The sequence below is a fragment of the Aotus nancymaae genome, unplaced genomic scaffold (genome assembly GCF_030222135.1).
Source record: "Aotus nancymaae isolate 86718 unplaced genomic scaffold, 86718_ANA_hifiasm-v0.15.2.pri h1tg000010l, whole genome shotgun sequence".
NCBI lineage: Eukaryota > Metazoa > Chordata > Mammalia > Primates > Aotidae > Aotus > Aotus nancymaae.
The window spans coordinates 3,034,912-3,051,826 of record NW_026988421.1 but is presented as its reverse complement, the minus strand read 5'-3'; the positions used below and the strand labels follow the sequence as shown (position 1 = coordinate 3,051,826).

Genomic DNA, 16,915 nt, shown 5'->3' with positions numbered 1-16,915 from the left:
TAGTTTTTTAAAAAAGATAAATGAACTGATCCAAATATGACTCATCAGACGGTACCTTGTATCCATTACAGAGGAGTACAACTCTTACAACTCAATCTGCCAGAAAACAAAAACAAGGTTTCCCCTGTTCAATTCAACTCCCACCACCCTTCCAAACTGTACACAGTAGAAACTACTGGGCAAATTATACAACACAAAACCTACAGCCACTCTCCTGCCACCAGCCCTATCTGCTGCATCATCCCCACTTTAGCAGGTCAGGCCACACTTTACGGAGAGTGGGAATTGAGTGCAAACATTTCTTCAACAATCAGTTGTTTACGGGAATCTTCTCATAGGGCTTTCTTTCAAGAAAGTTAAGCTGCCTAAAAAGTAAATCCTGAAGAAGCAAAATGTTGCTCATAAACAACTGATCTACACCTGGGATAAACTGTTAGTGTAGCTGCAGGTAACAAGTTACGTCTCTTCCCTGTAAAGCACCTTCCAGCTTTCTACGTATACGCTGCTCTCCAGGGTAAAGATATGCATTTGACGTTTCCACACCTATTTCACGCAGGACATGTGATCCCCAAAATTATCAAAGAATTGTCCTTGCAAGCCAAACCAGCTTTATCTTCCCTGAATGCTATGACCCCAGAAAGTTGACTCAGTCATTTATTTTATAATCCCTTTCACAGCAGATAAACAAAGATAGCAAACCCAAACATTAACACAATAAAAAATAGTAGGGTCAAAAGATGTATAAGATCTAAGGCTGTGTTTTTACCTGAAAGATCTTCCTTAAAGTCCCTTTTTTGGTTGGAAATGAAGTTGTTGAGCATTCTGTAGGGTTGAGCAGGCACATGTACCTTTTCAGTATGAGCTTTCCCTATTATTATGGTACAAGGAGAGTTTGCATGGCCTGTACTAAATTGACTGTGAACATCACCCACAGGCTTCTGTAGAGAACAGGAAAGAGGTAAACAAGACATTAAAGCATAAATCCACACTGAATGCAAGCTTCAGTGGCACCGGTATTGTAAAGCAGCCACTGCCGGTGAGGCCCCTACCTTTGGAGTAGCAGGTCGTCTTTGTCTTTTGATCACTGATCTTTGAGGGCCATGTTTTACGACTTTAGTCTGTGTTTGTTTTGCACCAAGTTTTACTACATCTGCCCACGATTTTGCAACTGTCAAAGGGAAAAGAAGATGAAACTTTTCAAAAACCAGCATTCATGAAAAAATTCACCTTAACATATGTGTTCCAATGCAAGACTAACCAATGAGATTGGCTTCAGAAGCACCGCTTCTTCTTTTGGAACATATCATCTGTAAAATACCATGTTGGCTGCGCCTGAGAGACACTCTCTTTGAAGGCAGGTTGCCGCTCTTTCTCCCTCCTCTCTTAGAAATCTCTGTCTGAGATTTGCTGCTGGAAGCAGGGGCTGCTTGGCAGGACCTACGATCATTGGCGACTGGAGTTTTCCTAGGACTAGGGGCTGGAGGGCTTGTAACCAAGCTTTGTGCCATCACTTCCAAATGGATTTCTGAAGGTGACTGTTGTTCTCCTGATGGTTGAGGCTGTTCCTGATAAGACAAAATTGTTCACAAGAAGCCTTAAAAAGGATGTAACATCACTGGAATGACTGATAAAAACCTATTCAGTTAAGAATTTCAGCTGTTTAAATCTTGAAGCATTAAATGCTTAAGCCACTGTCTTTCAAGACTATCGTAGAGGTTAAGAATGTCCCAGTCATTTAAGGAAAAAAAAGGAACTAGAAGCAAGCCAAGTCTGAACTGAGGTCATTTCAGGTAGAAAGATGGAAGAAACGTCCTCATTAGTGAAAAGACAGGCAGGGTCTGATCTTAGCCCCAGTAAATACCAGCCATGGGCACGCAGCCCCTGGCAGTCCACATGGAAGGAGGCCGCTTGCCCCTGGGACCAATGTAAAATGGAAAGGGAGCCAGGCATCACTTACTGCTCCTGCTGGGAAGAGAAGAAAAGAAAGACTGCCCAGGCCCTATTATGAAGCTACAGGGCCATGGCTTTCTAGGAGTGTAAAACCCAGGAAAGACAACACAGCAAAGGAACAGGTAAGCAAACATTCTAAAAACCTGAGGGTGTAAAAGGTTGATGTACCATTGATGATTTTCCTTTACACCAGGTAGATGCCTTAACTATAGCCTTGTAACTCTAAAAGAAAATAAAACCATCCTTATGGCTCAATGTGGTGATGTATCCAGAATTTTTGTAATTGGCTGTCCTGACAGTGCCTGCAGGTGATTACCTGGTGCTGTAAGCATGGATGTCCGGGAACTTCTGCACTAAAAGGACAACAAGGACTCCCCCTACTCGGTTGCATCAGCACCACGGTCAGGGACCCATGGGCTCCTTTGCTGGCACCCACATCAATGAGCTTTTATTTCATCTTGTTTAAAACTTGTTTCTTAAAAATCTAAATAAATAAAGGTCTTCATCATAATTCTATTTGTGTCAGAATTTGGAAAGGAATATGGACCCAGTGTGTGAGCCACTGGATGTGAATGAGAACGCTAATTGTTCAACTCACCTTGATGACTTTCTTCAGGACAGGTGGAGTGTGCACTACCAGAGACTTTCTTTTGGTTGGGGTTTCTCCCCTTTTGAGAGGCGTATTAGGAGGCAAGTTTTCATCGAATAATTCAGGTCTCAGATGCCCACCAAAGGACACACGCCTTCTTTTCAAAGGTATTCCCTCACTCTTATCTAAATGAATACAAACGTGGAAAGAGCAATGAAAAAACATACCAAGATTAGTGATTCATTTCACATTAGCATTAAAGACTAACCAAGTGAAAAGTCATAGAAACATAGCACCTACAGCACACCTCCATTCTTGCGATCCTGGTGAAGCTTAAGCCACTAAGAGTTCCTAAAGGACTGCAGGAGAGGCCACTAAGACATCCAGTTCCCACTGGACAATACAGAAGCTTTCTTTAAAACATTGAAGCATTATGCGTGGACATATAAAAGAGGAGTATGAAGCAGTAGCTTTCACTTGGAGTAGGGGGATGACAGCTGGAGAGAGCTCTCTAAAGACATGCACTTGGGCTTCACCCAGTGACCAGAACACACGAGCTGTGAAAACTACTCCAGGTGGTTCCGAGTCAATTCACAGGAGCCCAGCCTCAATTATACATTTTCCTGAGCCACCAGCTAACATAAATTCCTTGTCTAAATGATGCTTCCCCTTTATGAGGCTTGCTGGAACACTAAGACTGATGTTACAGGCCTTATTTTATCGATAGCCTCATGCTCCACCACTATGGGCCACCTGCAGAAGCAGAGCCTGATAGTACGAATACTGCGCCCACGGCCTAGACAACTTTTCTTCTAAAAGCCAATCCCAAGGAGTATAGGAAGCTCCCAAGGAGCTACCACACCTGCTACAAAGGTCATATCTCTGCCACTCACTGGGTGGCCTTGGGTTGTCAGTTTCCTCATTTGTGACATAGATCTAAAAAGAAAACCTAGCCATGAGCACTCCTACTGCACCAAGAATCAAGTGTTAATGTCTGCAAAGCATTTAGAAATTTGCCTGGCATATAAACTCATGGGTAGAGTCCAGTGTTTACAGTAAATTGTTTGTAGGACACTCTGAAAACAGAGTATAAACACTTGAGAACTACCACGATATTCAATGATTTCCAGTGATTTATTCCAAATGACCAAACTCAAATGATACAGTTGATTGTAGTTCAGAATTCAACTCCATGTGAAAAGCAATTATGAGTATTCTCTTTTCTGTTTTGTGACAGATGGAGGAGAATGGAATATTTTGGGGGCCACTCTACCTCCTTCAATAACCCCTGCTTCATGCTTCCCTGAAAACCTCCGCCTCCTGTCATTCTTTGTTATAATTACCTAGGCCTTCAGTACTAAGCTATCAGCGGAAACAGTGCGCACGTCTGTCCTATCCCTGAGCCCTAAGTGCTTACACTCTCTTCCACAACACCAGTCACTACTCAATGAATGAAGGTCTCACTGATTCACGGCTAAACAGAAGGTGTTCATCTTTTAGAAAAAATAAATTTACAATGAAATAAACTTACTAAGGGAATCACCAAAGTTGCTGATATCACCTGCACTAAGACCAGGTAACTCAGGGCACACCTGTCCAGTTGTGGCACCCACTTTCTCAGGCTTGTGGAGGGAATCCTTTTGGATTTTCCTTTCAACTTCAGTGAGCCACAGAGTTAAAAAGGGGTCATTTTGAATTTCGGTTTCTGTAGGTGGAACTTCCACATCTGTAGGAATACTTCCTCTGGTTTTGGAAGAGAGATTTCCTGGTTTAGCAGCAGAGTCAGCTGCAACTTCAACTTTAGCTGGTGTTCGATTTCTAGCCGAAAGCTTCCTGGGAGTAAGAGTTTTATCGCCAGCCTTGAAGCCTTCGTTTTTACCCAGATTCCCAGATTCTCTTCTACCAATAGTATATAGGTCTTTCTTATGTTTTTGGGGAGAATTTTGTTGCTGTGGATATTGTTCAGGGGTCTTCATCTGAGCCGGCTCATAGAGAGGAAAGCTGGCACCCACAGCCTTGCTGGGAGTCTGAACAGACTCCACGTCTCTTCCCTTGCCCTTGGCCTGGGAGAGCTCTCGCTCAGGTGAAGCAGGCTCTGCCACGGCGTGGCTGCTTCCACCAGATTTCAGTCTTGACTTACATGAGACCAACAGTTGTGTCTCCTGCTGTAAACCATCAGCACTTTCTTTTTCTGTTATGTAATCAGTTTGTAATCCAGTTTTTCTACGATACTGTGGAACATTTTCTTTTTGTGATTTTACATCCAACTCTTCCTTCATTGACTGATACAGCTTCCTAAAGGGAGATTCATTTTTTTGGCTATCGTCAAGACACTGTGTAGTGGAAAGAGACTTCAGTTCTCCACAATGGCTCATTAATTTTACCCTGGAAATTTCTCTAAAATTCCCAGAAATGCGATGAGCTGCATTTCTGCCATTACGTCCAGCATGTTCTGAGGAATGAACATCAGGTGTTTCCTGGGCAACACTGCCTTCTGAGTCATCTGTAGTACTGTCTTCGACAGTCTTGATATGTACCTGAGAACTTCCTGAAACTTTTCCTTCAGTGATTTTTGAACAGGCCTTGGAATCTGGAGCTTTCCCATCTTGGCAATGAATTATGAAATAAGAAACAGAAGTTCAACATTTTCTAAATGGTTAACATTTGTGGAATTCAATATTTTAATTGTTTCAGATTGTCTTATAAGCTAGCTTTTACTTAGCCTACAAATTATTTAATGTCTAAAACTTGCAAGTCTCAAGATATTAGTATTATAATACAAATAAATAAATCACATTAGCTCCTATAACCAGTATGCAATATCGCATGCTATCAAACTACTGAGAACTGAGCTGGCAGCTGAACAGGCAATTTTCTCGTACGTAGAGTCTCTCCTAAGCATGGCACCCCATCAGGCGACCAGGGAAAAGAGTTAGGCATCTGCCTGTTGTTGACATGTTAAATGACACCTCCTCCATTTCTGACAGGCTAGATGTTTAGCACTTGCATTCTTGTTGCCTTTTCTTTACCATTATGCTTTACAAAGACCTGATCTTTCAGGATTCCAGAACAAAACCCAACCGCTACTCACTAGGGTTAGAAGAGAAGCTAGATCTTGAGACACAACGTGCTGGCTCCTGTGAGTTGGGAAAATAAGAACAGTTATTTGCAGGCCTTTATAAATACTGACAGTCACAACAGTGAAAAAGTATTGATTGTTTTCTGGCCAGGCATGGTGGCTCATGCCTGTAATCCCAGCACTTTGGGAGGGCAAGGTGGGCGGATCACTTGAGGTCAAGGGTTTGAGAACAGCCTGACCAGCATGGTGAAATCCCATCTCTACTAAAAATAAAAAAATTAGCCGGGCGTGGTGGTCAGGTACCCATAGTCCCAGCTACTCAGGAGGCTGAGGCAGGAGAATCTCTGGAACCCAGCAGGCAGAGGTTTCAGTGAGTGGAGATTGTGCCACTGCACTCCAGCCTAGGCAACAGAGCAAGACTTCATCTCAAAAAATAAAAAAGTTTTCTTTACCAAACCAATTCTGTATGACTTTTAAAGACTGTTTGAGAAATGAGCTCAAGTCATTTGGGAGCTTGGTCAGGATAAAAGTGCTTCTTAATTGACTTGTTAAAAAATAGTGAGTGAGGCCGGGCGCGGTGGCTCAAGCCTGTAATCCCAGCACTTTGGGAGGCCGAGGAGGGTGGATCACGAGGTCAAGAGATCGAGACCATCTTGGTCAACATGGTCAAACCCCGTATCTACTAATACAAAAAATTAGCTGGGCATGGTGGTGCGTGCCTGTAATCCCAGCTACTCAGGAGGCTGAGGCAGGAGAATTGCCTGAACCCAGGAGGCGGAGGTTGTGGTGAGCCGAGATCGCGCCATTGCACTCCAGCCTGGGCAACGAGCGAAACTCCGTCTCAAAAAAAAAAAAAAAAATAGTGAGTGATTAATGGGAAACAAACTCAAGGCTTAAAATTATTACAATCGAACTCAGTGCATTTTTAGAACTTCTTTTAAAGTTATTTCCCAACATCATATTGCAGAAGAACCAAGTTAATATTAAACATCACCTATACTGAAGATCTGTAGCTGACCATGAACACAGAACTGTGGACTGCATCATCAGTTCTCTCAGAAATGAGCCACAGGGGCTGGGCGTGGTGGCTCATGCTTGTAATCCCAGCACTTGCGGGGGCCAAAGTGAATGGATCATGAGGTCAAGAGATGGAGACCATCCTGGCCAACATGGTGAAACCCCATCTCTACTAAAAACACAAAAATTAGCCAGGCGTGGTAGCCCACACCTGTAGTCCCAGCTACTGGGGAGGCTGAGGCAGAAGAATCACTTGAACCCGGGAGGCGGAGATTGCAGTGAGTGGAGATCATGCCACTGCACTCCAGCCTGGCAACGAAGCAAGACTCTGTCACAAAAAAAAAAAAAAAAAAAAGAAAGAAAGAAAGAAAAGAAATGAGCCATAGGACCTGTGGATGAACTAGTGCTCCACTCGGCATGTGTGCCCTCTTAGGTGGATCTGAGAACCTTGGTTCACTCTAAGTGAAGTCGTGGCACAGGCACGCATGGTACATCCACAGGTACTGCAACCTCCCAGCCTGGGAGCAGGCGCAGCACCCCCACCTGGCTCCCCAGAGATAATACCCTAACTTCCCTTCATATGGAATTGTTTCTAGAAGGGTGGAAGAACTAAAGAATAACACATATATAAAACTTTTATAAAAGTCTGATGTCCCAAAGGAAGAAAAGCTTATCATCTGGATTATTAAGAAAATATCTAAGGCATACTACCAAAGGCAAAGAATCTAACTTCCTTAGTTAATTTCAAGTTTATTGATATATAACACCTTGCTTCTAAAATTATCTATGTGAGGGATGAGTTTTTTATTTCCAATCTGAAGTGGAACAAGAATCTATGACTAAACAATATAAACGAACTACTAATAAAATTATGAATATATAAAGTATAGAACTTCATTTTTGTTGATGACTATATTTAACAGCCACAAAATTGCTGTTGAATTGCTGTCATATTTCCTACCTACTCCATTTCAGTACTTACTTTATAAGAGACCAGCAACAGAACAAACAGTTCCTAGACTGTCAAGTGGCACATATCTAACCCACAGTTCAACTCTTTTTGGTCAATTTACTCCCAGAGACTAACAAGTTGGCTGGTGATTGCAGTGTGGGATGCCTCAGAAACTGGCTTCCACAACAGGAACTGATGACCACCAGGCTCAACATTCAGGCGTCCCTCTAGGGAAGCAGTACTTAACATGGCAGAAATGGGCTGGGCATGGTGGCTCACTCCTGCAATCCCAGCTCTTTGGGAGGCCAAGGCTGGTGGATCATGAGGTCAAGAGCTCGAGACCAGCCTGGCCAATATGGTGAAACCGTGCCTCTAATAAAACTACAAATTAGCTAGGCATGGTGGCGCACACCTGTAGTCCCAGATACTCAGGAGGCTGAGGCAGAAGAATCGCTTGAACCCAGGAGGCAGAAGTTGCAGTGAGCCGAGATCATGCCACTGCACTCCAGCCTGGGCAACAGAGCGAGACTCTATCTCAAAAAAAAAAGAGGCAGAAATGTTGAATTTCAAGTACTTGTTAATTTCAGGTGCACCTAAGATAACTCTCCTAAGCCAAGATACTCCAAGGAGCTCATATGAAACTGGCTTTAGGAGCACTCTAAAATGTAGGAAAAACAAATTCTCAGGGCTTATCCTAAGCCTAAATCCCACTAAATTTCCAAGCATGTGCCAACAATTGTGTTTTAATAAGCTGTACAATTAAAATACCTCTCCCACACTGATGTATTCAAACAATCTAAATATCCAAGCACATGCTGACGATTACGTTTTCATAAGCTGTACAGTTACAATACCTGTTCCACACTGATATACTCAAACTATAGGATTCTCTCACGTGACAAAGCACAAGGATCCCTCTTCCCGTTTCATGGGTAGTCTGTCTATCAAAATAGAGAAGCATCTTTGGCACTCACGATTTTCATGATGTGATGATTTCAGACACATAAAGATGGATGAATACAATGACTGGGAGACAAAGTGAGCCACCAGATAATGCAATTCCCAAATGTTAGCTCGTGTGTTGGGGTTATCCTACTCCTGGGCTTGCAAAAAGATCTTAACATACTCTAGTAGACTTTTTGGCCAAAAGCATAAAACCAACTTAGTACTCTGATTTTGAATAACAAAGGGGAAATATTGTCTTAGATTAGTTTAATATGTCTAAGTTCAACTTGTTTTAATACTTCAGTTACATTTTCCTACTATAACCAGTAACCACCCTCTTTGTCACTGATTTCAAGTAAGAAATCATCAAAGCATACATGAATGATTTCATATCATCAAAAAGAATCAAAGCCCAAACTTGAATATTTCCCATCACCTGTCCGTGTATTTTTCTTGGAAATTCCGTTGACTTGCTTCTATTCTGAAGACTTTCATTTTCATACCTGCAGCGCATAAAACGACAGACATAGATCCTGATCAAAAATTTGTACTTTGGGGCTGAAGTCTCCGTATCCACTTAATGTCCAAGGATCAAGGAACAAACCTTGGGTTTTGTTCAAGACACGACTTTATACAAAGAAATAAACTTAGAGTTAGAAAAGTGCTTTTACACGAAAAACTTAGAAAAGCTGCGCCAAGTTTGTTTTGAAACACCACAGTCAGAGGCTGTGGGCCCAGTTTAACCTCTGATCACTGACAACCAGCCCAGGTATGATTCGACAATGTTCCCGAGCACCTTCTATGAGAGAAGCTAATGCACATGAGAGCAAAGTCAAGTTTCTTCTAGTTTAAGTCCATGGAAATCATCTGATGGCTGGGAAGTCCAGTCAGGAAGCCTGTAGGTAATTCAATCTGTCTCACGTTGTGAAGTCACATAGTTCAGGGTAAAGAAAAAGCTATGCTTATGCTACAGGGTAACTACAAAGCTATTCTTTAGAACACTATGATCACTTCAATTTCCCACATACTCAGTCTGTGTCTGAACAAGACAAGTACATCTTAGGAAGACTACATTTAGCAAGATACATAATTGTCCTGGCAAACCTCAGTGATCAAGCCATAAAGCAATCCTTTATTTTGCATAATGAAAACTTTTCAGCCTTAGTGAAATGACCTGATTTGAATTTATATGCAACCTAAGTAAAATCGGAAGCAGTCAGACATCTGAAATTGTTTCTCATAGTAGAGTTTAGAATCAAGGCTGTCTTTCTAAGATTCACTTTCTAATCTTTCTTGGATGTCTTTAATCATCTGAATTTTTCTCAATTTGGATAATATCTTGTTTTGGCAAAACAGTTCAGCACTCCAATCTATATCGAAAACTTCTTACCTATAGGCTGGGCATGGTGGCTCATGCCTGTAATCCCAGCACTTTGGGAAGCTGAAGTGGGCAGATCACTTGAGGCCAGGAGTTCGAGACCAGCCTGGCCATCATGGTGAAACACTGTCTCTACTAAAAATTAAAGAAAAATAGCCAGGCATTGTGGCAAGCACCTGTAATTCCAGCTACTTAGGAGGCTGAGATATGAGAATCACTTGAACCTAGGAGGCGGAGGTTGCAGTGAGCCAAGATCACACGAGTGCACTCCAGCCTGGGTGGCAGAGCAAGACTCTGTCTCAAAACAAACAAACAAACAAACAAGCAAAAAAAAACTTCCTACCTAGAAGTCTGTATTCAATAAAAATACTCTTTAAAAATGAAGGCAAACTTCCAAGAAGCACAGTAAAAGACATGACCAGGGAATTTAAGTGGTGCATTAAAAAACTATCTAATACAAATGAAGACAATAACAGAGACAGAGATCCATTTAGCAGAATGGATTTTTAAATGACCCACTAATATGTTGTCTACCAGACACAATTTTGATTCAAAGACACAAATTGTTTGAAATAAAAGCATGGAAAAGATAAACTATGTAAACAGCAACCAGAGGGGAACTGGAGTGCTCTACTAACATCAAATAAAATCGTCTCAGACAAAAATTATACATAGAGAAAAAGAACATTTTATATAAGGATCAATCCAGCAAGAAGATATTCCAGTTAATCACAAGAGTTCAACTGACAACAAGTTCTAAGAAACAACTTAAACCATAAAAATTATGAAAAGTTAATATTAAGGGGGTGGAAAAAGTTATACTACACAAGCACTAATCAAAAGGAGATTAGTTTAGCCATATTCATTGTCCAAAGGAAACATGAAGCAGAAAAGAAAGCATTGCTAAAAATAGAGGATATCTCCCAATGAAAAAAAGAGTTCCATGCACATGGAAGACATAATTCTAAATATGTACACCATAGGTCAGTCTCAAAATATACAAAGCAAAAACTGACAGAGATAAAAACAAATCAATCAACCAATCCCCAGTGATTTGAACATATCTCCTAATAATAATACGGGGGAAATTATGAGGTATAGAGAAGATATGAATCTAATGGGGATGTGTGTATCTGTATATATGTGTGTGTATATATATATATATTACATGCATATCATATGTCAGATACTGTAGAATAGTTTTCAATTACACAGGGCAGATTAGTAAAACAATTAACCATATCTGATCATAAAGCAAGCCTTGACATATTTAAAAGATGACATTTGTCAAATGTCCAACCAGAATGAATTCTGTGTAATTCTGTATATTACTTCATATATTATACATATTTTTTTCAGTGAAATATTTATGCCATGAGAAGGAACAAACCACAGAGATGTCCAACATGCTATGAATCTCACACACATAAAAGCACAAGCCAGACACAAATGCATACATTATTATATCACTGTTAAGGACTTTCATAAGAACAGACAAAACTATAGTGTTCAGAGATCCATGCTTAGGTAGTAAAACTCCAGACGTTTATGATATCCTAAAAGCCACGATGGTGGTTTACTTGCTAAGGAAGTTGTGATTAGAAAACAGCCTTTTAAAAAAAAGCTTGGGGAAATGTTCTATATTAGTCTGCCAGGGCCACTATAATAAAGTCCCACAGACTGAATGCCTTCAACACCAGACATGCACTTCTCAGTTCTGGAGGCCGAAAGTCCAAGCGCAGGTGGCAGCTGGGTCGGATTTCTCTGCGCCTCTGTCCTTGACTTGCCCGTGGCTGCGTTCTTGCTGCCTCTTCTCAGGGGCTTCCCTCTATGCACATGTTCCCTAATCTCCTCTTATAAATGACACCAAGCAGCAGATTAGGGACCATACTAATGGCCTCAAAAAGGTTTCGTTGCCTTTTTAAATGTCCTCTCTCCAAATTCAGTTTCATTCTAAGGTACTAGGGATTAGGAAGTCAGCATATGAATTTGGGGAGAGCACAAATCAGTCCGTAATAGGTGGTAGCAAAAAGGGTGTTCACATGATAAATTGGCCTGTACATCTTGTTTCGTACCTTTTTCTCTGAGTGTATTTTGCTTTAAAAGAAAAAAGAATAAAATTAGCTAGGCATGGTGGCACACGCCTGTAGTCCCAGCTACTAGGGAGGCTGAGGTAGGAGAATCACTTGAACCCCAGAGGCAGAGGTTGTAGTGAGCCAAGATCATGCCACTGCATTCCATCCTGGTGACAGAGTGATACACCGTTTCAAAAAAAAGAATAGAAAAATCTCATGCAGTTTCACACTTGCAAGAAAATAATAGACTCCTTTGAGACAAGGTCAACTTTCCTCTGCATAATTATTCGCACCCAAATCCGTGAATTCCATCACATTTTGTCCCAATTAGTCATACTCCTAGATTCGTATCCTTTTAAATTAAGATTAGTGTTGTGAAAACCTGAAACACTCTGACATCCATGAACAGTAAAGAAGAATCACAGTTGACTATGACACTAGTTTATGGTTAATCAGGAGGTGACATTTACTGTTAGCCCAATCAGCTTTTACCTACCTGAAACATCGATCAATAATAGTTATTATATCTCCATGTTTTAGCTGCACAGGCTCATCAATAACAGACCCATTTACTTGCGTTGGATTTGTGGAACTAAAATTATGCAATATTGCCTACAAGTGAAAGAAGGGGGAAATATGTAACTAATGAACAGATTAAAAGTGAACTAAAAAGTTTTAAAAGTAGACCTCCAAAAAACTACTTACCTCCTGCTCATTGATTTCAATTTTGCAATGTTGTTTTGACACAACAGGTAGTTGGATGCGGATGTCACATTCAATACCCCTTCATGCAAAAGAAAAAGGTTGGTTTGGTTGTTGCAACTTTTTAAAGCATTAGCACAATTTCCCAAAACAAAACACAGTTTGACTAGCATGTTTGATCTGCAAATATAATGACATAAAGAAGTAACAAACAAAATGGGTAATGTAAAGGATCTTTGTATTTTGCAAAGAACTTTTGGAAACATTAAATAGTTACCTATGTAACTATTAGGTCTTTAAAACAGAGAGTATAAAAAAATAAGAGAAAACACCAGAATACAAATTGAATTACCTTTTATATAAAAACCTATACTTAGAAGACACAAAAAAAGGAGTACTTACATCAATTTTGGAAAATGACTATTTTTAATACCCTGTGCTTTTTCAAAAAAAGTTTCTAATGTTAACTATGTTTAATGGTTTAATCATTCTCAAATGTGCTTATTTTATGCTAGCACTTCAGTGTATCAGTTTCTTCATATACAATAAAGAGATTATATTAGAACCTACATGTGTGATGTTCCAATAACTAAATGAGTTGTACACGTCGCTAATTTGCCTAGCACATAGTAAATGCTTATTATGGGTAAGCTTTTTATTGTTTTAAAACCACACTGTATTTACTGACAGATTCAAAAGTCTCTAAACAAATAAAAATACTAATTTGCATGCAACAAAAAAAAATCTAAATTCAACTTGTTTTTCCACAGAAAGCTTTGGCAAAGCAGCAGAAGAGACAATTCCCAAACCTGCACAAACTAATAATCAGAAGAACCATTAGGTTCCTGGAGTCTTCTGCATTCCTGTTCTAGCCTGTGATCTTAAAAATTTGAACAAACTGGGGCCGGGCACAGTGGCTCACGTCTGTAATCCCAGCAGTTTGGGAGGCCGAGGGGGTAGATCATCTGAGGTCGGGAGTTCAAGACCAACCTGGCCAACATGGTGAAACCCTGTCTCTACTAAAAACACAAAAATTAGCCGGGCATAGTGGCTCACGCCTGAATCCTAACCACTCAGGAGGCTAAGGCACAAGAATTGCTTGAACCTGGGAAGTAGAGGTTGCAGTGAGCCAAGATCACGCCATTGCACTCCAGCCTGGGTGACAGAGCAAGACTCTGTCTCCAAAACAAATAAAAAATAAAATGAAAATAAAAATAAAAATTGAATAACTATGCAATGGCCTGTCTGTTCTCCATCTGAACCTTTGGAGTCTAAGAATACCTCTTCCTACTCATGTTATGTGACCAAACATGAATTAGTTTCTAAATCATAAAATCTTGTGTGAAAATATATTCAAGTACTACTGTATAAAAAGCAAAAGGACTGCCACTTAAAATGAAATGTTTATATTTTTCCTTTTCAAAAGAAAGGTATCTATGAAAAGTAAAAAGCTTCTTTAAACCCAATAAGATAATTTGATTTTATGGTAACAGAACATCTGAGCAATGGAGAGACTATCCCCTACAACTGAGAATTTGTCTCGCAGAAAGACGATTGTAGATGAGTGTTTCTGAGCCATGGCACTGCTGACATCTTGGGCCAGATGCTTCTGTATTGTGGGGGCTGCCCTGAGCCTGATAGGATCCCCACCCTGACCCCTCCTCCTTGACGACCGCACATGCTCCCCTCCTGTATTGTGACATGGAAATTCTCCAGATTTTATCAAATGACTTGTGGAAGGTAAGATAACCCTCCTGTGAGAACCACTGCTATCAAGTGATCGCAAATCCATGGCGCCAGCCCGTGTTTCTACTGACCCTTGCCAGAATGCTAAGTATAGATCACATCCCCTATGCCAGGCACCCTCCCTGGCCCTGCACACATGATTAGTAACAAGATAGTCCTTTCCTTTGGGGAGCTCAGTCTAGTGGGAGACAAACCCACAACTTACCCCTGAAGCCGTGGGGTTGGAAATACAAGCTTTCATGCAAGGCTTCCTCAGAGATGACATTTAACCTGATGCCCGAATGATGGAAATCACACAAGTTTGGGGAAAGGGAAAACTCTCCCATCATAAACTTCCAAGTGTGTAAAAAGCACCAAGGTGAACAGGGCTTGGAATGACTTAGGTGGGAGGAACAAAGGGGAAGGGGTCAGGAGGATAGGGTGAGGCGAGGATGGGACCAGGACCCAGACCACATAGGGAGTGACCCCTTCTCAGGCCTCTAGTGGGACACATGTCAACGGCTGATAGGGGCACTGTCAGCAACTGTGCCTGTTACACAGGGACAGGGTTATTCAAACGGGACAGCAACGTAAGAGTAAAGGTTCTCAAATGCCAGGCAGGAAGACTTTCTGTCCCGTTTTCCTATCGCCAAAAAGAGCCAAGAGTCTTCATTCTCTCAGTGTCCCAAGTGGCCAGGGATGCCCACGACCGAGGGTCCCAGGGGCACACAGTGTCTTCTGAGGCCCGCCTGAAGCCAGTGACGTATGAAGACCATCTACATCTTTCTTTATCGCGATTAGAAAACCGAGTTTTTAAATTGGCTTGATTTCTAAAACCATTTAAACATACAAACACTAGCATCAAATTTCTATTTGGCAAAACAAACAAAACACAACTCTGTCAACTCAGTAACATGGAAGAAGCACCAAGGAAATGCGACCGCAGGACCCCATCGCAGAGCACGTTCCTGGAGACATTTTCCTTTCTCGGTTAAAACGTCCGCGCGCGCCCGCGGGGCTCACCTTCCGAACAAGCAGGTGCTGAGGCTCAGGGGAAAGTGGGGACCGTCGACCCCGCTCCTTTTGATAGTAACGATGCGTCTCGTGGGCCCCATTTTCTAAACAGTAAGTTGAGTATATAATCCGTAGAGGAAGGCCAGGTACCAAAAGGATTGCCCAGAAGCAGACTTACAACTCGTCCCCTGCAAGAGGCGCGGATTACCGTGAGAGCGAAGGAGCTGAGAAGGGACCCGCAAGCGACGCACCAGGGCCGCGCGCCCCATTCGCCCACCCCCGGCCGCACAGGCGCACGAGCAGCCGGCCAGCGGGGACCCCGGCACGGCCCGACCGCAGCCCCGGCGCCCCCCGGGAGTTCCCACAGAGATGCCCTAGCCAGAGCCCAGGAGGAGCCGGGCCCAGGCCGCGCGTCCCTGCAGAGCTCGGTGAGGGGGGTCCCCGCGGCTCAGTCCCCGACCCCCGACGGTTCCCAGGAGTCCCGGCTGCAGCTCACCTGGGACGATCCGGCCCGCAAGGCCGCCTGTCGAACCACCGCTCCAGTCGCACCCAAAGTCCGCCGCAGGGGGAGCCGGCGACGCGCTCACCTCAGCCCGGCCGCGGCGCCCGCCACGCGCCGCACACACCGGGCCGCGCTCGCTCCGCCCCGGCCCGCAGTCCCCGCTGCTCCCGCCGCCGCCCCCGACGGAGACCCGGTGTCCCTACAGGCGGCGTCCCCCGGCGCCCGATTCTAGCGGGTCCCGCCGAGTCCTCCCGCCCGCCCGGCGCTTCCTTCCGCCAGCCCCGCGCGCCCGCCCGCCCAATTCAAACGAAAACGGAGATTCAAATTCTGGCGCTAAGCGCTACGATTGAACGGGAGAGCGCGGCGTGGGACCAATAGGAAGGCCGCGAGGGCGTGAGCGGGGCGGGGAAACGAGGCTCCCGGGCGGGGCTGGCGCCCTCGTCCGCAGGAAAAGATCTGGTGCAAGCCCGGAAAGGGCGGCCTGCGGAGAGCGGAGACGGAGCCCGGTCCCCCGGGATGGCCCGTCCGGCCACCCGTGTCTTAAAGGACCCAACACCTGGGACACTATAACGTTGCTCATGGCCAGAAGATGCAAAACTCTTAAAAATTAAAAAACCTCAGGCCGGGCGCGGTGAAGCAGGAGGATCTCTTAAGCCCTGGAGTTCAGAACCAGCCCGGGCCACCTGGAGAGAACCGTCTCTACAAAAAATTAGCCAGACGTGGTGGCGTGCCCGTAGTTCTGGGAGAGCTGAGGAGGGAGGATCGCTTGAGTCCGGGCGGTCAAGGCTGCAGTGAGCTGAGATCGCACCACTGCACTCCGGCCTGGACGACAGAGCAAAGCCCTGTCTCAAAAAATAATAATGAATAAATTAAATTTAAAAAATTAAAATATAAAACCTTCCTCTTCCGTCCATACATCTTACCAAACGCAACCAATTATATAAAGTAGTTTCATGTGTCTTTTCCAGCTATATGTGTATTCTTTTC

The 16,915-nt window shown here is 43.2% G+C and overlaps 1 protein-coding gene across 4 annotated transcripts in view; it reads right to left on the bottom strand.

Annotated features, from left to right (window-relative positions):
• Positions 1 to 16,000, bottom strand: part of MKI67 (marker of proliferation Ki-67) — a 29,662-nt gene extending 13,662 nt beyond the window's left edge. For 2 of the 4 annotated variants that reach the window (XM_012464205.3, XM_012464206.3), the window contains exons 1-11: positions 15,923 to 16,000; positions 15,436 to 15,614; positions 12,691 to 12,769; positions 12,482 to 12,597; positions 8,969 to 9,035; positions 5,631 to 5,676; positions 4,071 to 5,144; positions 2,549 to 2,724; positions 1,259 to 1,565; positions 1,050 to 1,168; positions 767 to 938 (exon numbers count right to left, since the gene is read on the bottom strand). In XM_012464205.3, coding sequence (XP_012319628.1) covers positions 767 to 938; positions 1,050 to 1,168; positions 1,259 to 1,565; positions 2,549 to 2,724; positions 4,071 to 5,144; positions 5,631 to 5,676; positions 8,969 to 9,035; positions 12,482 to 12,597; positions 12,691 to 12,769; positions 15,436 to 15,527 — 2,248 coding nt within the window. In that variant the 5' untranslated portion in view covers positions 15,528 to 15,614; positions 15,923 to 16,000. The remainder of the gene's footprint in view (positions 1 to 766; positions 939 to 1,049; positions 1,169 to 1,258; positions 1,566 to 2,548; positions 2,725 to 4,070; positions 5,145 to 5,630; positions 5,677 to 8,968; positions 9,036 to 12,481; positions 12,598 to 12,690; positions 12,770 to 15,435; positions 15,615 to 15,922) is intronic. The other 2 variants (XM_012464207.3, XM_012464208.3) reach the window with 1 other exon arrangement.
• Between the last annotated feature and the right edge of the window lie 915 nt (positions 16,001 to 16,915).